This window comes from Anomaloglossus baeobatrachus, chromosome 3 (assembly GCF_048569485.1).
Source record: "Anomaloglossus baeobatrachus isolate aAnoBae1 chromosome 3, aAnoBae1.hap1, whole genome shotgun sequence".
Classification (NCBI taxonomy): domain Eukaryota; kingdom Metazoa; phylum Chordata; class Amphibia; order Anura; family Aromobatidae; genus Anomaloglossus; species Anomaloglossus baeobatrachus.
This window is the reverse complement of record NC_134355.1, coordinates 488,135,235-488,159,606: the sequence shown is the minus strand read 5'-3', so window position 1 is coordinate 488,159,606 and position 24,372 is coordinate 488,135,235. Positions and strand designations below refer to the sequence as shown.

Here is a 24,372-nt window from a genome sequence, read left to right as displayed (position 1 = left end):
ACCGCCCTACATTTCCTCCCTCATATCTGTCTATCACCCTACCCGTGCCCTCCATTCTGCTAATGACCTAAGACTGACATCCCCAATAATTCGAATCTCCCACCCCGTCTTTCTCACGAGGTGGGCCAATGCTCTGGAACACACTACCAAGAACAATTCGATTAATTCCCAACATCTACACCTTTAAGTGGGCCCTAAAAATGCATTTCTGTAGACTAGCCTATCACCTCACCTCCCTCATCTAATCTAATCCTCTTCTGCCCTTCATAAAATTTACTTCCAGTTCTTGTCCCCTGTATCTTCTGATTCCATTCCTCTCCATGTACTTTTTTACGCTCTGTATGTATAAATTCAGGCTGGTTTTGAATCCCCTATTAAATCGATTGCTGGACTATATATGACAAGCTTTTCACCCTTCATTCACCATTTGTGCCTCCCCATATTTCTTCATAGACTGTAAGCTTACGAGCAGGGCCCTCACTCCTCTTGGTATCTGAATTTTGTTATTTTGTATTGTCTCATATTGTCTATACATGTCCACTCTGAATTGTAAAGCGCTGCGGAATTTGTTGGCCCTATATAAATAAAAATTATTATAAATTATTATTATTATATTATTCTTGATTCTGCCTCACAAAAAAAGTAATCAAAAAATAATATGTGGCACACAATGGTACCCAACTCATCCCACAAAAGCAGGATCTCACATGACTCTGTTGGCAGAAAAATATAAAAACTATAGCCTTCAATATTCGGTAATTTTTTTTGTAAAAAAAAAAATATGAATATTTTAAGTATGATAGTAGCAAGACCTTGAAAAGCAATATAAATCTGGTATCTGTGTAATCATACTGAGCTGAGGAATAAAGCCACCTACTAACGTATGCTGCATGGTGCACAGCATAAAAAAATAAAGCTAATTCTTCAACTGAAGTTGATGTGTTTACACAGCTCACATTTATCTTTTGCTCTATGCTGAGTGCTTAAAGCAAGAATTACGTGTAAATCTCTAAAAACTCAATTACAATTCCCAATGGAAAATTCACTGTAATGACGTAGAATGAGTCACTTTGAACTCCTATCTGGCCTGTGGTCCGTCGGTGTCCATCTATTTACACTACTTTTTAGGCGTGCACAAAAGTACGGGTCAACAACAGTTTTGTGTACCTTTGAAAATACAGACCCGATGGAATAGAGGCCAAATGAAGTCTGAAGTAACTCTGCTGCCTCATTATAGTGGATGGATCTGAGGGGGTTTTACCTGTATCATGAGTTTTTAACATGTAGATGGAAATCCTAATGTAAGTGCTCAGCATAGAGCACAGAATAAATGTGAACTTATCCAAAATATTCTCAACCCCAAATTGCCACCGAATAGCATTCAACTCAACTCATAAAAACACGTCCCCACAGGTCCATCATCTGTTAATGGAAATATTAGCAGCTTTCACATTACTGGCAGTAGAAAGGCTCTGGAAAAGTGCTATGGTTTGCCCAGTTGAAAAAAGAAATCCAGCAAAATCTGCACTCACAAATCCAAATGCCCCTCTCTCTTCTGAGCACCATAATGTGCCTATACCACAGTTAATGTCCACATGTTTGGCATTTTTGTAGTGAGGAGAGCCAGCTTAATTTACATGGTGTGTGTCTTCACAATCATGGGTTGGGCACAATTTACAGGCACTACAATCAAGCATGACATGGGCTTATTTGCAATTTTTAATTCTGTAACATTCACTGTGTTTGACTTCATGAGTGTTTTCCAGAGACTATATCATTACACCTGTAGATGAACTCCCAGAGAGCTGTAATTTCCAGAATCTGGACACTTGAGAGGGTTCCTGCTGTTTTGGCACTTAGCGGCACTGCAAATTGAGTCCGCAAACTATTGTAAGAAAATCTGTGCTCCAAATATCAAATGGCGCTCCTTCCCTCACGAGCCCAGTGGTGCAACCAAACAGTATTCTACAGTCACATGTGGCATATTGCCATGTTCAGAAGAAATTGTATAACATATTATAGGGCCTTTATTACCTAGTAAAAATTGGAAATCTGGGGTTATATCAACATAATAGTGGTAAAAATTAGGGATGATCGAATACTATTATTATTATTATTGTTATTACTGGTATAAGAGGAGAGAGGACCCTGCCCGCGAGGACTCACAGTCTACAGGGAATGGGTGATGGTACAATAGGTGAGAATACCACAAATATTCGGCTTCGCGAATATTCGCCGAATAGGTCGCCGCTATTCAACTATTCAAGAATATTTGATGCGCAATGTAAGTCTATGGGAATCCCGAATAACAACTATTCGGACTTCCCATAGACTTACATTGCGCATCGAATACTCACATAGCGGCGACCTATTCATTGGATATTTGCGAAGCCGAATATTTGTGGTATTCGATCATGCCTAGTAAAAATGGAATAATTTTTTCTTCACCACCCAATAGTATAAAATTTTGTGACACGCCTGTAGTGTCAATATGCTCACTGCACCCCTATATCAATTAATTGAGGGGTGTAGTTTTAAAATGAGGTCACCTGTGGGGAATTTCTGCTATTCTGGCATCACAGGGGCTCTGTCAATGTGACATGGCTCCCCAAAACCATTCCAACTAAATCTGAACTCAAACATTCCCTTCTTCACTTTGTATTGTGCCTCAGTAGTAGTTTTCGATTTACATATGGGGTATTGGCGAACTCAGGAAAAATTGCAAAACAAATTGTACAGTCCATTGTCTCCTGTTACCCTAGTAAAAGGAAAAATTTAGGGGGTTAAAACAACATTTTTGTGGTAAAAATGTATTTTTTCATTTTCATTTTCACGGCTCAGCTTTATAAAATTCTATGAATCACCTAGGGGTTTAAGGTGCCCACCAAACAGCTAGGTAAATTTCTTCAGGGGTCTAGTTTCCAAAATGGGGTCGCTTGTTGGGGATTTCTACTGTTTAGGCACATCAGGGGGTCTCCAAATGCAACATGGCATCCGCTAATGATTACAGCCAATTTTGCATTCAAAAAGTCAAATGCTGTTGCTTCCCTTCCATGCATTCAAACAGTAGTTTTTCACCACATATGGCGTATTGTACTATGCATTTTCTCCAGTTACCCTTGTAAAAAATGAAAGATCCGGGGTTAAAGGAACAGGTGGTAAAAAATGTTTTTCATTTTCCCGGCTCAATGTTATAAAATTGTGTAAAACACCTGGGTGTTTAAGGTGCTCACCAAACATATACATAAATTCCTTGAGAGTTAAGTTTTCAAAATGAGGTCTCTTGTGGGGGTATATCGACTGTTTAGGCACATCAGGAGCTCTCCAAACATGACATGGTGTCTGCTATTTATTCCCGACAGTTTTGTGTTTAAAAAGTTGAATGAAGTGTGCTGTGCTCACAAACAGTGGAGGCAGGTAATGGCTGCAATACACAGGTGTGTTCTGAGCACCTTGAACTCCCAGGTGCTTCAGATAATTTTATAATGATAAGCTGTAAAAGGAAAAAAATCCAATTTTTCCCACAAAAATGTTTCTTTAGCCCCCAATTTATTACTTTCACAAGGGTAACAGGAAAAAAAATGCATAATACAATTTTTGTTGTGTAATTTCTACTAAATACAGCAATACCCCATATGGAATGGAAAGCTACTATATGGGCAGACAGCAGGACTTGGAAAGGAAAGAGCATCATTTTACTTTTGGAATGCAAAATAGGCTGGAACTGATAGTGGATGCCATGCCACGTTTGCAGTGCCCCTGATGTTCCTAAACAATGGAAACTCCCAACAAGTGACATCATTTTGGAAACAAAACCTATCATGAAATTTATCTATATGTGTTTTGAGCACCTTGAAACCCCAGGTACTTCACAGAGTTTTATAAAAATAAAAAATCATATTGCTTTAGCATCAAATTTTTTATTTTTACAAAGGTAACTGGAAATAATTCCCCAATTTGTTATGCAATTTCTCCTAAGTACGGCAGTACAGCATATAAAGTGGAAAACTACTGTTTGGGTGCACAGCATGGCTGGAAAAAAAATGCGAACGCCATGTCACATTTCAAGAGCCCCTAACATGCCAAAACCGTAGAAAACCCCATTTTGGAAACTACACCTCTCAAGGAATTCATCTAGGAGATTAGTGAGCATTTTTAACTCACATGCGAAAAATTAAAATAACCGGTTTTTTTTCCACCAAAATGTTACTTTGGCTTAAAATCTTTAATTTTCAAAAGTGATATTGGGAGAAAATGAACTATACAATTTCTCCTGAGTTTGCGAATACCCCATATGTAGTCAAAAACTACTTTTAAAGAACAGTGCAAAGCTTAGAAAGGAAAGAGCAGCATATTGGACTTTGAGTATACCATGTCACATTAGCAGAGCTTATGAGGTACCAAAACAGCAGACCCCCCCCCCCAATAAGTGACCCCATCTTACAAACTACAACCCTCAATTAATTCATCTAAAGGTGCAATGAGAATATTGGCACTACAGGTGTGTCCATTGGGCAGTGAAGAAAAAAAAAATTGCCCCAAAAATGTTATTTTAGCCCCAAGTTGTACATTTTCACACAGAAAAATTGGTAAAAATGGCACCAAAATTTGTCACACAATTTCTGATGAACGTGGCAATATCCCACATGTGGCTGTACAGTACTGCTTATCCACACGAAAAGATTCAGGAGGGAAGGAGCGCTATTTGACTCTGAGTACAAATCTTCATACAATACCGTGTGGACTCCATATACAGAACCCCTAAGTGCCAGAGGAGTACAACTCCCCATGCGACTGCATTTTGAAAATTACACCTCTCTAGGAATTTACCTACATGAAACAGCAATTCAAGAATATTGGTTTCTTTTGTTGCTTGTTTTTTAAATGCTGTACACCGTGTGGTATAATTATTAACACAGCTTTATTCTTCAGATCAGTAAGGTTACAGCAATACCACATTTATGTAGTTTCTTTTATGTTTTGCGGCTTTTACACACTAAAAATAATTATTTTTCTGTGAATAGAGCTGAGTGGGAGCTTCTTTTTTGCAGGACAAAATGTTTTTTTTAGCTATACTATTTTTATTTACATGCAACTTTTTGATCTCATTTTATTCAACTTTTTTACAGTAGTATGATGAAAAGCATTGTTTTTTCCACTTTTTATTTTACATTGTTTACTGAAAGGGTTAATTATTGTGAAAGTTTTGTGATTTAATTTTATATTTTTAAATATTTTTTTTTACTTTTTTACCTAATGCCAGGGTGGGACATCGACTTTTCTTGCCCTTGTTGCTGATCTAATGCTCTGCAATGATATTACATCATTGCAGGGCATCAGACCAGTGACTGGCACACAGGCAGGAGTTGTATCAGGATCTGCTCAAGGCAGGACCTCACCTGTCTCTGTACTTGGGTCACCCCGTGGCCATTATTCGGCCCAGGGTCATAATGGAGACCATCAGCACAACGCGATTGCAATTGTGTTGTAGCGATGGGAGCAGAGAGGGAGCCCCCTCCCTGTACAGGCCAATCTATGCTGCTGTCAATATTGTCAACCGCATCAGAGGGGTTAGCACTGATCGTGGTCCTTAAAGGAAGGTGTCAGTTAAGATACATATGTGCCGCCCCGTGGCCCCGTTACCTTCAGGTCGTCTCAGGGTCTTGGGTCCTTCTGGTCACAGGTAGGTTGACTTCTATGGGATTCGTGACACCACTCTCGCTATTGCGGTCAGGGCGACCACCACTGCAGTTTAGGGGACACCTGGGGCTGATGGTGGGTGCAGTTAGATGTGGTGGCCTCCCGAGAGTGAGGCTAGCTCCTGGCCCCTGGCCTGGTGAAGGTGTGTTGTACCACAGGTCGCAGAAGAACTGACACGCACAGCAGGAATGTCTTTCAGGGTTTTTACTCACTTCAGGTGCCAGGGGTGAGTTAACCCGGGCGATGCTGTGATGTTCCAAGACGGGAACCAGGCTTCTTCAGGCTGACTTATGAGGGTGGCTACTGACTCGCCTTCCTAGCCCTTGTGTTTTTGTGGTGACCCAGACTTGTAGTCCTACGGGGTCACCCAGGGAAGTTGCTTCTGCCTGTCCTCCCCTTTTTCAGCCCGTCTGCTTGTAGCCTGGACCAGGTCACTCCGGCTGCTTGCCTCTTGCAATCTATGGGCCCTCTCATTGCTACGTGGCTGCGAACTCTGTGGTGTTTTGGTGGAGGGTATGAAGTACCCCCTTCTGCAGGTTGAGCAGGCCAACTGAATGGGCCCCTGCTCTGGTGACCTATACCCCATGCGGGCAGGGTCCACTAGGCAGTCCCCTTACTCAGCCACCTCCTTGCACTCCGGTCTCAGGTGGTTTTTGGGCGGCACTACCAGGTAGCCCTTTCTTCCCCGCCAGTAGCTACGAACGGTGCAGTGTCTGGAAGGGCTCTGCTCACTGCTCTGCCCTCCAGACGCGACTCCTCACCTCCACTTCCTCTGACTGACTCTCTGCCTCTGCACACTCCTGTTCCCAGTGACACCACCCATCACTAGCTGGGAGGCGAGGGCCACGCCTCCTCCCTGAGTCTGCTCAGGGGTCCCCTCTAGCTGTGTGTGTGCTCCTGGTTAAAATTGTTCCGTGTGTCCACACCCCGGTCAGCCTTCTGGATTACCTGTGTTGTACTGCCCCTAGCATGGGTGCAGTACTCAGTGGTGCCTGACCAGGTCAGGGGCGCCACACATAGCTGACATCCAGTTATCTCACTGATCCCGCTAGCATCGCACATGAGCCGGTGTAATCATGCTGCCATACGCCGGTTTGCGGGGACTTACCTTCCATGGCACTGTACATGTATGGAGGATGTTGTTGTAATGTACAATGATTATACAGTCATATGAAAAAGTTTGGGCACCCCTATTAATGTTAACCTTTTTTCTTTATAACAATTTGGGTTTTTGCAACAGCTATTTCAGTTTCATATATCTAATAACTGATGGACTGAGTAATATTTCTGGATTTAAATGAGGTTTATTGTACTAACAAAAAATGTGCAATCCGCATTTAAACAAAATTTGACCGGTGCAAAAGTATGGGCACCTCAGCATAAAAGTGGCATTAATATTTTGTAGATCCTCCTATTGCAAAATTAACAACCTCTAGTCGCTTCCTGTAGCTTTTAATGAGTTCCTGGATCCTGGATGAAGGTATATTTGACCATTCCTGTTTACAAAACAATTCCAGTTCAGTTAAGTTTAATGGTCACCGAGCATGGACAGCCCGCTTCAAATCATCCCACAGATTTTCAATGATATTCAGGTCTGGGGACTGGGATGGCCATTCCAGAACATTGTAATTGTTCCTCTGCATGAATGCCTGAGTAGATTTGGAGCGGTGTTTTGGATCATTGTCTTGCTGAAATATCCATCCCCTGCGTAACTTCAACTTCGTCACTGATTCTTGCACATTATTGTCAAGAATCTGCTGATACTGAGCTGAATCCATGCGACCCTCAACTTTAACAAGATTCCCAGTGCCGGCATTGGCCACACAGCCCCAAAGCATGATGGAACCTCCACCAAATTTTACTGTGGGTAGCAAGTGCTTTTCTTGGAATGCCGTGTTTTTTTGCCTCCATGCGTAACGCCTTTTTGTATGACCAAACAACTCAATCTTTATTTCATCAGTCCACAGGACCTTCTTCCAAAATGTAACTGGCTTGTCCAAATGTGCTTTTGCATACCTCAGGCGACTCTGTTTGTGGCGTGCTTGCAGAAACGACTTCTTTCGCATCACTCTCGCATACAGCTTCTCCTTGTGCAACGTGCGCTGTATTGTTGACCGATGCACATTGACACCATCTGCAGCAAGATGATGCTGTGGGTCTTTGGAGGTGGTCTGTGGATTGTCCTTGACTGTTCTCACCATTCTTCTTCTCTGCCTTTCTGATATTTTTCTTGGCCTGCCACTTCTGGGCTTAAGAAGAACTGTACCTGTGTTCTTCCATTTCCTTACTATGCTCCTCACAGTGGAAACTGACAGTTTAAATCTCTGAGACAACTTTTTGTATCCTTCCCCTGAACAACTATGTTGAATAATCTTTGTTTTCAGATCATTTGAGAGTTGTTTTGAGGAGCCCATGATGCCATTCTTCATAGGAGATTCAAATAGGAGAACAACTTGCAAGTGGCCACCTTAAATACCTTTTCTCATGATTGGATACACCTGCCTATGAAGTTCAAAGCTCAATGAGGTTACAAAACCAATTTAGTGCTTTAGTAAGTCAGTAAAAAGTAGTTAGGAGTGTTCAAATCAAGAAACTGATATGGGTGCCCATACTTTTGCACTGGTCAAATTTTGTTTAAATGCGGATTGCACATTTTCTGTTAGTACAATAAACCTCATTTCAATCCAGAAATATTACTCAGTCCATCAGTTATTAGATATATATGAAAACTGAAATAGCTGTTGCAAAAACCCAAATTGTTATAAAGAAAAAAGGTTAACATTAATAGGGGTGCCCAAACTTTTTCATATGACTGTATCTATCTCTTTAAGAAAAAACAGGTCTGGTGAATTGTGGGTAGGGACAGGAAGGGAGGTGAAAAAGAAGTTTTTAGTTTCAGTTTAGACCATGCTGATGAAACTGTTATGCTGTATGCTGGAGAGAGAAGGTGAAGAAAAATGTACAGTTAGAATTTACTCTCGTGCATTCCTTATATCGTGTGGATATTACAACTGGCGGCGAGCATAGGATGTAATCACCGGATCGATGAACGTGTGAGTACTGATCCCTGTTTTACCGCTCCACATGCCAGCACCACTGAGAGCCTCCATCATGGCTGAATACTTGCACACCTTCCCACAGTTTGATATGAGTGATGTAATTAATCTCTCCCATAACTGGAGAAAATGGCTAAACAGGTTTGAGAACTTCCTAGAAGCTATGGACGTAAAAGAGGAGAAAAGAAAGAAACCAGTGCTCCTGCATTGCACGGGCACAGGAGTCTATGACATATAGAGCACATTACCAGCAAGCCAAGACAGACACGTACAGCAATTGCACCAAAGCTCTCACTGACTATTTCAACCCCAAACAAAACATCAGATATGAAAGATACAAGTTCAGGATTGCTAAGCAGCTTCCGGAAGAATCCATAGACACCTATGTCACCCAGCTGAAAGACTGAAAGAGCTAGCACAAGGATGTGCATTCACAGATGTAGATGATGAAATTCTAACTCAACTAAATGTCACCTGCTCGTCTAATAATATAAGGCGCAAAGCTCTGCAGCAGTATCTCTCTCTGCATGACTTACTCAAAATGGCCTGTGCTATAGAAATAGCAGATCATCAGCCTACCGCAATGAAGAATGGGGATAATTTACATGTGCATAATTTCAAACATAAAAGTACATCAGACAAACAAGCCCTGAAACAAAAGAAATGTTATAGATGTGGACAGGATTTCCCTCACCACTTGAACAAATGTCCAGTTATAGGACAGACGTGCAGTAAATGCGGAAAAGGGAATAATTTTGCAGCTTCTGCAAGTCAGCACACAACAAGTCTTCATTGCCTATGACAAAGCCCGCAAATATAAAAATGGTGAATCAGGACACAGAAGAAATATCTGTGGCTGAAAACTATGTGTTCACCACCTCTGCCACTGGCTCAGTACAGTCCCCCTGTATCACACTCCAAATCTGCAACACCAGCATCACCTTTACAATAGATACGGGAGCTTCAGTGAGACAGCAATACATATGAACAATTGAAAACAAAGCCAGTTTTACAGCAAGTACATACTAAAATTTTTCCATATGAATCTAAAATACCTCTAGCTACAAGGGGACAATTTGACGCGGAACTTAGCTACAAAGAAAATAGGCAGAAAACCACTTTTCACATACTACAAGGATCGGGAGGTTGTTTTCTCAGCTATCATACTGCCTTGACGCTAGGTCTCATCCAGATCATTCATACCATAACTGACCCTGCGGATATGGAGATACAAGCCATGGTGAACAATTTTCCCTCCCTATTTAGTGGATTAGGGAAACTAAAGGATTCTCAAGTACATCTTCATGTGGATGACAGTGTTCGTCCGGTGGCCCAGCCTCATAGTCATATTCCCTTTCACCTGAGAATGAAGGTAGAAAAGGAACTACAATTCCTCATGGATGAGGACGTTATTGAAACTGTTAATGGTCCCACTCCGTGGGTCTCTCCACTGGTGGTAGTTCCAAAATCAAAGACTCCTGAGCAGGTGAGACTGTGTGTTGACATGCGCCTGCCCAACACCGCTATGCAAAGAGAAAGACATATCTCACCCACGATTGATGACATCATTCATCTATTAAATGGAGCGACGGTCTTTTCAAAGCTCAACCTCAATAAGGGCTATCACCAATTAGAACTGAGTCCAGAACCCAGATACTTGACAACAATTTCCACACATGTGGGCCTCAGGAGATATAAAAGAATGACTTTTGGGGTCTGCTCAGCAGCGGAAATTTTTCAGGATGCAATAAGGAATGTCATTCAACACATTCCAAATGCCTTAACTTACAGTGATGACATACTGGTTTTTGGTAAAACTCAAGCTGAACACAATCGTGCTCTATATGCTATCTTCGAATGCCTGCTCTCTGCTGGAATCACTTTAAATAAAGAAAAATGTGAATTTGATAAAAGTTCATTAGAGTTCTATGGTCACATCTTCTCGGCGAAAGGAGTACAACCTGATCCCAAGAAAGTGGAATCCATCAAAGCAGCCTCAATTCCACAGAATGCCAGTGAAGTACGCGCTTTTCTTAGAATGGCAAGCTACTGTGCTAGATATATTCCAAATTTTTCAACAATCAGCAATCTATTAAGGGAACTTACAAAGCAAAACTGTGTTTTTCAATGGTCCCAAGACTGTCAGACCTCTTTTGAAACAATTAAAAATGAACTTTGCTCAACAACCACCATGACCTATTTTGATCCAGCCCTTTGAACCGAACTAATTGTGGGCGCCAGTCCCATGGGACTGGGTGCTATTTTAGCGCAATATAAGGATAACAATCAAAATCCGCACATCATTTCTTATGCAGATAAAAGCTTAACAAGCACTGAACAGAAATATTCACAACCTGAAAAGAAAGCTTGGCAGTTGTCTGGGGATGTGAACATTTTCATTTATTTCTATATGGCGCTCCTTTCACAGTTGTCACAGACCATCAAGCACTCCTTACGATCTTTGAAAATCCCAGAGCTAGAGTGCATGCACGCATAGAACGATGGGGTCTACGTCTACAGGACTACAACTACAAAATTGTTCAGAAACCTGGAAAATTCAGCAATCCAGCTGACTATCTTTCAAGACATCCTATGAATGATGATCTACCTAAGCATTCCGCCATTGCAGAATACATACGCTTCGTTACAGCTCATGCAGTGCCAAAAGCACTCTCTATTGATCAGTTTGTGAATACAACAACAAGTGACAAGACACTGTGTGCTTTAATACAAATCATACAAAATCAAAGGGGGCATGAAATCCAAATGAAAAAATTTCCCGATTCTGAGATTGATCTGATGGAATTAAAACTATTCTCAAGTGTACGGGAAGAATTATCAGTTACTGAAGAAGAGCATCTCATCCTTCGAGGTACCAAACTGGTTGTACCTAAGACCTTGCGCAGCTTAGTCATACAGATAGCACATGAAGGTTATCTGGGAATTGTTGGCACAAAAAAATTACTCAGTGAAAAAGTGTCGTTCCCAAATATGGATCAATTGGTGGAAGAGAAGATTAAACACTGCTCCACCTGTCAACTGATTACTCCATCATCAAATTTAGAGCCATTACAAATGTCTCCGCTACCCACTGCTGTCTGGGAGGACGTGTCAGTCGACATATATGGGCCATTACCCAATGGCCAATACATTCTAGTAACAATTGATGAATATTCTAGATTCCCTGTCATTTCATTTGTCTCTTCAACATCTGCTACTAGTGTCATACCAGAACTGGATGACATATTTTCAGCATATGGCATTCCAAAAATGGTCAAAACAGACAATGGACCTCCGTTCAATGGACATGTGTTCACACAATTTGCTGAATGCTTGGGATTCAGTAACAGGAAAATCACACCTTGCTGGCCGCAAGCCAATGGAATCATAGAACGTTTTATGCGCACTATGGGAAAACGAATCAAGGTAGCTAGTCTGGAGCACACCCCACTGAAACAGTCATTATACAAATTCATGCGCAATTACCGCAATACGCCACATTCTACTACCAATGCTGCTCCAGCTCATTTAATGTTTGGCAGAACTCTGCGTATACGTATCCTTGACATGACCAGCCATCCCCTACCAAGTGACTCCTCTGTGTGATCAACAGATTTCTCTATCAAACAAGCCATGAACCATTATGTAGACAGAAAGCCAAGGGCACAAACAAGTGCTATCAAAAGAGGTGATATCATTGTTGTGCGTCAAAGACCAACCAACAAGACCTCAGCTGTATATAGTCCTACAAAATATAATGTTACTGAAAGAAAAGGCAGCATGCTCACGGCTGATCGTGATGGACACTTTATAACTCGAAACTCTTCACATTTTAAAATCATACTGCAAAATAATGGTAATGAACTTAGTCTGGTGGAAGATTTGGTACTCGACAGTGGAGAGGAACATCAGGAGGTAACAAATTCATCATCAATAGACACCCCCGCTGAGTCCAGACGTTATCCAACACGAGAAAGAAAGCCTCCATCGAGGCTTATTGAAGAAGTATAACTGTTTTTCCTGATTTGAATTGACCAAATAAGGCAGAATGGACATTCAGTACGTCTTTCTTTCTTACACTTATATGTCTATCTGTGACACTTCCAGTCTCTCTGTATCTCTATTGCAACCTGCTAATGACACTCTGTGACACTCTAAGCTCACTTGCCACATCCATCTGAGAACATCCTCATTAAAACCCGGCAATGGCAAAGTACTGTTGATCAATTGTTAGGTGTCGTTTTGGTCTCATGATGTCAAAATGTGAACAGCATGATGAGAAGGACTGTTAAAATACCAAGTCTAATCAAAGCCTGAAATTTATTAGGTGATTCATGGATGAAATACCTGTTGTAAATTTTGAAATTTAGCTCCTTGTTGGAGAACATCAAGTTGTGCAAAAAGTGCTGAAATATGAACAGCGGGACATGTGCATTCAAAAGTTTAGAGAAGGTCACATTAAGTTCCCTTGAAAAGGTTAGAGGGCATTACGATCATCCTCAAATTTCACCAGAAAGCCAAGTCTCCCTAACTTTTGTGAGTAGTATATATAAGATTACCTCAGAACAGGAATTTTTTTTTATACACATCTAATCGTGGAAATTATTACTATTCCAAGAATTAGTGATTGAAATGAACTTAGTTTGTTTGTGGGATAATCCCTTTAAGAACTAGGCAATTTTTCATTTTTGCGCTTTAATTTTTTCCACCCCTAATTCTATTGTTATAATATTTTTATTTTTCCGTCAACACAGCCATGTGAGGGATTGATGTTTGCTGGACTAGTTATACTTTTTGAATGAAACCATCCATTTTATCATGTGGTATACTGGAAAGTGGAAAAAAATGCCAAGCTTGACAAAATAGCAAAAAAGTACAATTCCACAATTGTTTTTTTTATTTTCATTTACATCGTTCATTTTACAGTAAAAGTGATCCTGCTATATGATTCTCCGGTTCAGTACGATACAGAGATACCAAACATGCATAGTTTTTGTTGTATCTAAGTGGTGAAATTTTTTTTTAGAAATTTGTAAAAAATATAATTTTGCTTATTTTGCCATTTTTGGAGAGTCGTAACATTTTCAATTTTCAGGATATGGAGCTGTATGTGGGCTTGTTTTTTTGTGCACAAAGCCAATATTTTTATTGACATAATTTTGGGATAGATATCATGATTTAGTTGCTTGTTATTACATTTTTCTGTATTATTGTAGCATTTAATAAAACACATTTCTGGCGTTTTGATTTATTTTTTATTATGGAACTTGAACCTGTGATCATCCAATCACTTGTACTATACACAGCAATGCCACAGTATTGCTGTGTATAAGGCCCCTTTCACACGTCAGTGATTCTGGTACGTTTGTGCTTTTTTTTAAACGTACCAGAATCACTGACATACGCAGACCCATTATAATGAATGGATCTGCTCACACATCAGTTATTTTTCACTGCACGTGTCTCCGTGCGGCGTACCCGCGTGTCCGTGATTGCCGCACGGAGACATGTCCATTTTTTTCTGGCATCACTGATGTCCCACGGACCACGCAGTGGCGTGGTCCGTGAAACACGTGCCAGAAAAAAACGTGCATTTAAAATAATAAACATTTTTACTCACCCGGCTTCAGCCGCGCTCTCTGCAGCCCGTGCAGCTTGCTGCTTCTAAGCCGGCTGATTACTGTCGCGCATCTTAATGATGCACGACACAGCCGACCCGGAAGCAGCTGCTGCAGTGGTCACCGCCGGCCGGATGCTGCACCGCGGGAGCGATCAGCACCATGGAGAGCGGGAGCGGGCACAGGTGAGTTGATTTCTAAGTGCAATCACGGGCCACGGAGAACGGAGCCCGGATTGCACTTAGACAACCCACGTGTGCCGGGATTCACGGCACACGCAGGGACATGTGCGTGTTTTACACGCCAGTGAAAAACGTCTGTGTTTTTCACTGACGTGTGAAACGGGCCTAACAGAAAGCACGAGCTTCTATGAAAGCCAGCCATAAACTGGCTTTCATAGGAGTACCATCATGACAGGCACATGGATCTTAAGCAGCCCCCAGAGTTTCACAGCAACCCATCGAGACGGGAGTGGCAATGAGGGGTTAGAATGGTGTGCCCACCTGCCAGCTGGCTGTAAATCTCGAAGTCACAAATTAACAGCTGCATTCAAAGGGAATCTTCAGCAGATTTTTGATACTTCATCTGAAAGCAACATGAAGTAGGCAAAGAGATCCTGAATACAGTGATGTATCACTTACATTACTATGTGCAGCCATTCTAACACAATGAGAGGTTTTAGATTTAGCATGAACGAGAACTCAAAAAGCTGCCCCTGCTCACACAATCCGCACAACACAGCGATCAGGTTATTTATGGTGATCGGTAAATGGCAGAATTTTTTTTAATAACATTTTAACTCTGAGTTCATGTCCAGATTTAGCATAAATGCTGCATTGTCTCTACTGCTTTTTTCTGCAGGTGTCCGCACCACTTCACCCAATAACAATCTTCTCTGATTATTGTGTGTTTTTTGTTTTCTCCCCTTTATTTTTGGTGCAGATGTGAATCTGGGTTTTTAATGCTTTTTAATACTTGGGTTTTGTAATTGCGTTTTTTCAGGCTCCCCATAGCATTTTATAGAGGAAAAAATAATCAAAATTGCAAAGTACGAAAGTGTCTTTAGATGCACATAGGACTGAGATTTCATGAAATCACGTCCACTTTCCTTGGACATTTAGGCCGTGTTCACTCATAGCATAAACGCTGCAGTTTTTCTGCTACTTTTTTTGCACAGAAATGCTTCTTTGTTTAAGGCTATGTTCACACACTACATCTTTTATTGCATTTATGGTGCGTTTTTGAGGTCACAAAGATGCACATAAGTGCATGCATTTCCTTCTCCCAGGAAAGTCTATAAGATTTTTATTTTGCTGTCCACACTGGGCATCTTTTCTTGGCTGCATCTTGGCTACGTTTTTGAAGATGCAGAATGTCATTTCTTTTTCCACGTTTTAAAGCCCTTCCAGTCAATAGATTTGACTTAAAAAAACCGCATTGAGCATAATACGGTAAAAGCACGGCAAAACCGAGTAAAAAACGCATGCATTTTTGTTGCGAGTGCATTTTTTGTGCGTTTATGGGGAGCAAAAATGCTGTATCTTTGTGGTTAGAAAAGATGCACTGTGTGAACATAGCCAAGTGAAAGCTGCATCCACTGAGCATCTAAAGATGCTGTTGAACTGTTAGGTTTTGATGTTTTTTTTCTCTCTAGAGGTTTCTATGTGGAGCCTAAATAATATGCATGTAAAAAACTGTAGTCAGTTACTTTTGCAGAATTAAAGTTTTTCAGAACTATAATAAAAACATTAAAAACACTGCTTCACATCTGCATCAAAAATGCATCATATAGGTGGGTAAAGGCATAAAACCTACAATAACCCTCAGTCCAGTACACCACTGTGCAACCAGCTCTGTCCTCACCTATTGTACCCTCACCCATCCCCTGTAGACTGTGAGCCCTCGTGGGCAGGGTCCTCTCCTCCTATACCAGTCTGTTTTGTACTGTTAATGATTGTTGTACTAGTTTTTATGTATACCCTTTTCACTTTTAAAGCACCAAGGAATAAATGGCGCTATATTATTTTTATTATTATTATTATTATTATTATTATTATTATTATTATTATTAATAATAATAATAATAATAATAATAATAATAATAATAATAATAAAAAATGCATTACAAAATACAAAAACCAGAGGAGGTTGGTATTGATATTGTGTAGTTTAGTGTTGAAACCTACAGAAAACAAAAGACAGAGTATTTGTGCAATGTGTGAACACAGCCTTACAGACACGAAAAGCCACAAGTCATATAGTGACGCTTATGTCAAAATAAGAAAGTTCTGGCTGCTACAACTATGAATCAATTAACAAAAAATAAATCCATAGATCCCAACTAGAGATGAGCAGGACGCACAGATGACGTTGCCCCAGCCCTATAATCAAAAGCCGCGTTGGGGACGCTGGAAAGGAAGGGAAATACGGCGCCTCCTGTCCAGCCTCCGAGTAACGCTGACCGCAAATCGATCTGCTCATCTCTAGCCCCAACCCTCCTGGATGAAGCTTTGGGATGCTCTGAAAACAGACAGAGTTGATTACTGACCTTTGATAGTAGTGGTTTCTTCATTTCCCTGTTTATAATCCACATGATCCCCAGCTACAGATTCTTGATCATCCTTTGGATTTGTTGTTTTTGTAGACTCTTTTTCGAAAACCTTGAAGAATTTCTTTACTTGGAATATGTCACTCTTTCCTTTATCTGATTTTTTCCTTTGTATCTGACTAAATATCAAATCAAATGGAGACTTTTTTTGCGCTTCTCCCTCCTTTTTCTCGGATCCTTGTTAAATGTAAAAAGAGGGACATAACTGTCTTCTGTGTATAACAATGTAGAATATATTAGCATTATGCATATACTGTACAGTGCCTTGAAGAAGTATTCATAACTCATAAACTTTTCCACATTTTTTCATGTTACACCAACAAACTTAAATGTATTTTATTGGCATTTCATGTGATATACTAACTTTAAGTAGCAAGTATATGTGACGTGTAAAGGAAGTGATACATGGTTTTATAAATATTTAAAAAATATAAATCTGAAAATTGTGACGTGCATTTGTATTCAGCCCCCGAGTCAATACTTTGTAGAACAACCTTTCTCTGCAATTACTGCTGCAAGTCTTTTGGGGTATGTCTCTACTAATTTAACACATAAAAGCTGAAAATGTTGTCCGTTTTTGTTGATACCTGGCTCTAGTTCAGTAAGATTGGATGGAGACCGTCTGTGAACAGCAATTTTCGAGCCTTGTCACAGATATCCTCAAAGTGATTTAGGTCTGAACTGTGATTGGGCCATTCAAACAGATGAATAAGCTTTGCTCTAAACCATTCCATTGTAGCTCTGACAGCCTGTTTAGAGTTGTTGTCCTGCTGGAAGCTGAACTTATTCCCCAGTCTCCCGCCTCCAGGCTTTTGCAGCCTCTAACAGGCTTTCCACGATTACCCTGTATTTAGCCTCATGTATCTTCCCATCAATTTTGACTAACTGCCCTGTCTCTGCTGAAGAAAAGCATTCCCACAGTATAATGCTGCCACCACCATGTTTGACGGTAGATATGGTGTTTTCAGGGTGATGTGCAGTGGTTAGTTTTCTGCCACACAGTTTTTTGCATTTAGCCCAAAAGTTCAACTTTGGTCTCATCTGTCCAGAGCACCTTTGTCCACGTGCTAGCTATGTTCCCTACATGTTTTTTTGCAAAATGAAAATGGGACTTCTTATGGCTTGTTTTCAAAATTGGCTTTATCTTGTCTTTCTTCCTTAAAGTCCTGGTTTGTGGAGCACACAACTAAGGGTTCGCTCCCACTGGGTTATAATAAATCAGTCTGATTTTCATCCAGAAAAGTTGTAAGAGTTATAAGAGTAAAATTTGTTTAGTATTCCATACGTCATTCCAGTGCTATGTAAATTTACGATTTTTTTCTTGCCTAGCACCGGAATGATATGTGTATGCCATCCATATTCAATATGTTTTTTTCTCAACAGCTATTATTCTACAATCATTTACAGGACCATTCACAGTGTTTTGTGCTACAGAATGGTAATGTATCTATAAAAAACGGACGGCATACAAATGGTCCATGTGCCGTCCATTTGTTTTCTCGCACCCGTAGACTTGTAGTGCGAGTCTAGTCTTATAGATGTGGACATACTCCGCATGCTGTAATTTTTTTCCTCAGTCTGATTATAACTGAGGACAAACTTACAGATCTGCTCTGCCTCATTAAATTACATGGGTCCAAGAGCAATACAATTTTTTCTCACATTGAACTCGTCCGTTTTATACACAAATGGGAACAAGAACTAAACGTTATCCTAAGGGCAGATTCTCCCATCTAAGTTGTGAATCTCTGCAGCTTTTCCAGAGTGACCATGGACATCTTGGCTGCTTCTTTACTCAGTGCTCTCCTTGCTTGGGATGTCAGTTTAGGTGGATGGCCATGTCTTGGTAGGTTTGTAGTTGTGCCATGCTGGAATAGTGCTCCGTGAGTTGTTCAGAGCTTGGGCTATTTTGTTTATATCCTAACCATGCTTTACTTCTCTTCGCAACTTTATCTTTGACCTGTCTGGTGTGTTCCTTGGTGTTCATAATGCTGTTTGATATCTAATGTTCTCAAACAAACCTCTGAGGCTTTGTTTTGTTTGCTTTCACAGAACAGCAATAATTAAAATGAAAATAAATTACACTTTGGTCACTCAGGATTTTATTTTGGGTTATCAGGCTACAGGGAGGCTGAACAAATGGTCATCACAATTTTCAGATATATATATTTATAATATTTAGAAAACCATGTGTCATTTCCTTAACACTTCACACTTTACACTTTACAAATACTTGCGCTGCGTCGGCATACCACATGAAAGCCTTATACAATATATTTAAGTTTACATACAGTACAGACCAAAAGTTTGGACACATTCAAGGAGTTTTCTTTATTTTCATGACTCTGAAAATTGTAGATTCACATTGAAGGTATCAAAACTATGAATTAACACATGTGGAATGAAATACTTAACAAAAAAGTATGAAACAACTGAAAATATGTCTTATATTCTAGGTTCTTCAAAGTAGCCACCTTTTGCTTTGATTACTGCTTTGCACACTCTTGGCATTCTCTTGATTAACTTCAAGAGGTAGTCACCGGAAATGGTTCTCACTTCACAGGTGTGCCCTGTCAGGTTTAATAAGTGGGATTTCTTGCCTTATAAATGGGGTTGGGATCATCAGTTGTGTTGTGCAGAAGTCTGGTGGATATACAGCTGATAGTCCTACTGAATAGACTGTTAGAATTTGTATTATGGCAAGAAAAAACAGCTAAGTAAATAAAAACGACTGGCCAGCATTACTTTAAGAAATGAAGGTCAGTCAGTCCGAAAAATTGGGAAAACTTTGAAAGTGTCTCCAAGTGCAGTGGCAAAAACCATCAAACGCTACAAAGAAACTGGCTCACATGAGGACCGCCCCAGGAAAGGAAGACCAAGAGTCCCCTCTGCAGCGGAGGATAAGTTTATCCGAGTCACCAGCCTCAGAAATAGCAGGTTAATAGCGGCTCAGATTAGAGACCAGGTCAATGCCACACAGAGTTCTAGCAGCAGACACATCTCTAGAACAACTGTTAAGAGGAGACTTTGTGCAGCAGGCCTTCATGGTAAAATAGCTGCTAGGAAACTGCTGCTAAGGACAGGCAACAAGCAGAAGAGACTTGTTTGGGCTAAAGAACACAAGGAATGGACATTAGACCAGTGGAAAGCTATCCTTTGGTCTGATGAGTCCAAATTTAAGATCTTTGGATCCAACCACCGTGTCTTTGTGCGACACAAAAAAGGTAAACAGATGGACTCTGCATGCCTGGTTCCCACCGTGAAGCATGGAGGAGGAGGTGTGATGGTGTGGGGGTGCTTTGCTGGTGACACTGTTGGAAATTATTCAAAATTGAAGGCATACTAAACCAGCAAGGCTACCACAGCATCTTGCAGTGGCATGGTATTCCATCCGGTTTGCGTTTAGTTGGACCATCATTTCTTTTTTAACAGGATAATGACCCCAAACACACCTCCAGGCTGTGTAAGGGCTATTTGACAAAAAAAGAGAGTGATGGGATGCTACACCAGATGACCTTGCCTCCACAGTCACCAGACCTGAACCCAATCAAGATGGTTTGGGGTGAGCTGGACCGCAGAGTGAAGGCAAAAGGGCCAACAAGTGCTAAGCATCTCTGGGAACTCCTTCAAGACAGTTGGAAGACCATTTCCAGTGACTACCTCTTGAAGCTCATCAAGAGAATGTCAAGAGTGTGCAAAGCAGTAATCAAAGCAAAAGGTGGCTACTTTGAAGAACCTAGAATATAAGACATATTTTCAGTTTTTTCACACTTTCTTGTTAAGTATTTTATTCCAGATGTGTTAATTCATAGTTTTGATGTCTTCAATGTGAATCTATACTTTTCAGAGTCATGAAAATAAAGAAAACTCTTTGACTGAGAGGTGTGTCCAAACGTTTGGTCTGTACTGTGTGTGTATATATATATATATATATATATATATATATGCCTGTATGTGTAAGTATCTGTTTATGTGCATTTCTGTGTGTGCACGGGGCTCACTGAGACTTTTTTGCCCAAGGCCCACAAAAACCTGGAACCAGCCCAGATCAATTGTATTGGCATCAGAGATTCCGATACAATTGAAAGCAATGATGAGAGAGGGAGCGGCGCACACCCTCTCTCATCATTCTCCCGCTGTGTCTGCAGTGCTCTGACAGCTCTGCAGAATGGTGTCTCTACTTCGTGCCTGCTGCGCTGAGATGTGCAGAGTGCAGCGGGGGAACAAGGAGAAGTGAGTATGTATTTAATCATGGTGGCCAGAGGACTATGGGGATACATTAAATTATATGGAGGTTGTATACTACTACATAAGGGCTGAATAATGGTATATGGAGGCTGCATAATACTATATGGGGGCTACATAATTCTATATGGAAGAATATGGGGTGCGTTATAATACATGGAGGACTATGGGGGTGCATTAAACTATATGCAGCACTATGGGGATGCATTATAATACATGGAGGACTATGAAGGCTGCATTATAATATATGGAGGACTATGGAGAGTGTATTAGAATATATGGAGGACTATGGGGAGTGTATTAGAATATATGGAGGACTATGGGGAGTGTATTATAATATATGGAAGACTATGGGAGGTGCATTATAATACATGAACGACTATAGAGAGTGTATTATAATATATGGAGGACTATGGGGAGTGTAATATAATATATGGAGGACGATTGGTAGTGTTCTAGAATACATAGAGGACTATGGAGAGTGTATTATAGTACATAGAGGACTATGTGGAGTGTATTATAATTCATGGAGGACTATGGGGAGTGTATTATAAAACAAGGAGGACTATGGGGAGTGTATTATAATATATGGAGGACTATAGGAAGTGTATTATAATATATGGAGGACTATGGGGTGTGTATTGTAATATATGGAGGACTATGGGAGGCTATTATAATATACGGAGGAGTATCAGGAGTATATTATAATATATAGAGGACTATGGGGAGTGTACTATAATATATGGAGGACTGTGGGGAGTGTATTACAATATATGGAGGTTTATGGGGAGAATATTATAATATATGGAGGAATATGAGGAGTGTATTATAATATGTGGTGGACTATGTGATGCATTATATGATATGAGGGACTATGGGGAGTGCATTCTAATATATGGATAACTATGGGGGTGCATTATAATATCTGAAGGACTATGAGATGCATTATAAAATCGCATATTATATTGGGATATCGGAGTATGGGAAAGCTGGGTGCTGAGGGAAATAGCCAGCGTAATTATCCTGGACCCTGAGGGGGTGGAGAAGGGGGGAGCAGGTCTGAATTTTGCACCAGGGCCCATCGAATTCTAGTTACACCACTGCCTGTAACTGTTCAGAAACAGATAGGAAAGCCAACTTAAACAGCTCCTCTTTGTTTATATTATTTTATAGATAGCAACATAATGCAAAGTCTTCCTGTGTTGATTTTGAAGATCTGAGTTTACAATGTTTTTCCCTCTCTTTTCACAAGTGTAGTGCCCCTGAGCCACTCAGGGCACTACGAGGTACTGCATCCTCACAAGGATGCAGGGCCTACCCCCAGGAACCTGGAACACCAGTGCCAGTAACACCTAAACACACCAAAATCCCAGTTTCCACTCCACACCAGGGGACACTAGCTAGTTGGACACAAGGGGATGGCCACCTAGAGGGCGGAGCCAGACCAGAGGAACTAGACAGCCTGGTGGGAGGGGACAGTCAGTCAGTAGTAGAGAGTGAAAGTGGAAAGAGGTTCCTGAGAGCTGGGTCGTGTAAACGGTGACCTGGGTGCACAGGAGAGTGGTCGCCAGGGCAGGTACACCCAAGTACCGCTGTGACCAGAGCACCGACAGGGCACAGGGCCCTAGGTCAGGCGACAGTTTCATACGGCCTGACAAATAGACCTTCATGGACCTCACTGACCCACAGATCCGGGGGCACCAGCAGTAAAGCAAGGATCAGGGTTTGGGACACAGACCAGCGCTACAGGGTCCACATTGCCCTCCGTACAGACAAGGAGACTGCAACACAAAGAGACAGTTGCGGTACCAAACCGCTTCAAGCTACGGGGACCAAACCACACTGAGGGTGCCTGGGACAGAGTAACTGAGTCATCAAGCTGGCACTGGACTCCAAGGAACCTGAACCGGCTATCCGAGGGTCAAGAGTGAGTAGAGACTGTTAACTACAACTACAGTGTGGCCTCCTTTATTAACGGTGAAAGTCTCCATTATACCAATCCCCTGACTCAGCCCTACCTGCAGAGGGCCTACCATCAAAGCTGCCATCACCACCAGCCTTAAGGGTAACCCACTCAGCAGTGGCGGTTCCACCATACTAACCGCAACCCGCTTGTGGCATCACACTAATGACTTTAATCTCCCCTGTAAATACTCCCCATATAAAAAGCACCCAGGGCACAGGACTGGGCAACGGCCACCAAAGTGACATCCCCCAGTTGCAAACCGCCCGGTACCGAGTACCCCATTCCCTGAGTGACACACAAGCACAGCAGGAGACTTATAAGCTTGTGGACTTGTGCATTTTGATGGGCTCCTGGGCTGCAAATGGCCATATATTGTTCTTGCAAAGGGGCCGTTTTCTTTCTGGGTCCGCCAGTTGCTTAAGAACATTATCTTCAGGCTTAGTGAGACAGGTTATAATATGGATTAACATCTAAACATGCTTGAAAAGTCTTAAATTGATTAATATAACATTATAAAAATGTAATTAAAATTTAAAAAAGACTCATTAAAACATGCTCCCTGGTAATACTTCTTACTATTTATCTCATTTGCTTAGATGTGAACAACTCTGCATTCATCCAACTTGCTATACAAGTCTTTCATTCAAGTCACTTAAAATGTCGATACCACTCCCTGATTCAGTTTCCCAGATGATATGCACGGTGAATTGAATCACCATGTATGTTAGCATACCTTTAATGTCCATGCTTTCTACTGCATCACAGAGGTTGGGCACTCCGAGATTTTGGGAATTGCAGGATTACGTTTCTTGGAGTTGCCCGGTGTTATACCTTCATTGTTTCAAGCAAATCCCAAGGCGTCTTCTCTATGTACACCAGGCTGCATTCCTGTCCACCGTACAAGACTAAAAGTAAAAAGGTGTGATCATGTAACTAAACAAGCTCCTCGACTCAGAACAGTTCTATCTACACTAGAACAGGTAATGCAGCGCAGAACATAACAACCCAGGAAATAAACAGGTGGACTTTGCCTTAAAACTTCCTTCTCATATGAACTGCCAAGAAGAATGCTGGTAAGAGGCTGACTCAGTTACCATCTCAAATTACAGAATGAGAATGTTAAAATATGTCGATTGTGTACTTTATAACGTGAATGTACAATCCAGACTAGTGTAGACT

General features: G+C 41.1%; 1 protein-coding gene across 1 annotated transcript in view; it reads right to left on the bottom strand.

Annotated features, from left to right (window-relative positions):
* LRRC31 (leucine rich repeat containing 31) overlaps positions 1-24,160 on the bottom strand; it is a 64,704-nt gene extending 40,544 nt beyond the window's left edge. The window contains exons 1-2 of the mRNA XM_075338558.1: positions 23,927-24,160; positions 16,923-17,159 (exon numbers count right to left, since the gene is read on the bottom strand). Of these exons, the coding sequence (XP_075194673.1) occupies positions 16,923-17,159; positions 23,927-23,939 (250 nt within the window). The 5' untranslated portion in view covers positions 23,940-24,160. The remainder of the gene's footprint in view (positions 1-16,922; positions 17,160-23,926) is intronic.
* Between the last annotated feature and the right edge of the window lie 212 nt (positions 24,161-24,372).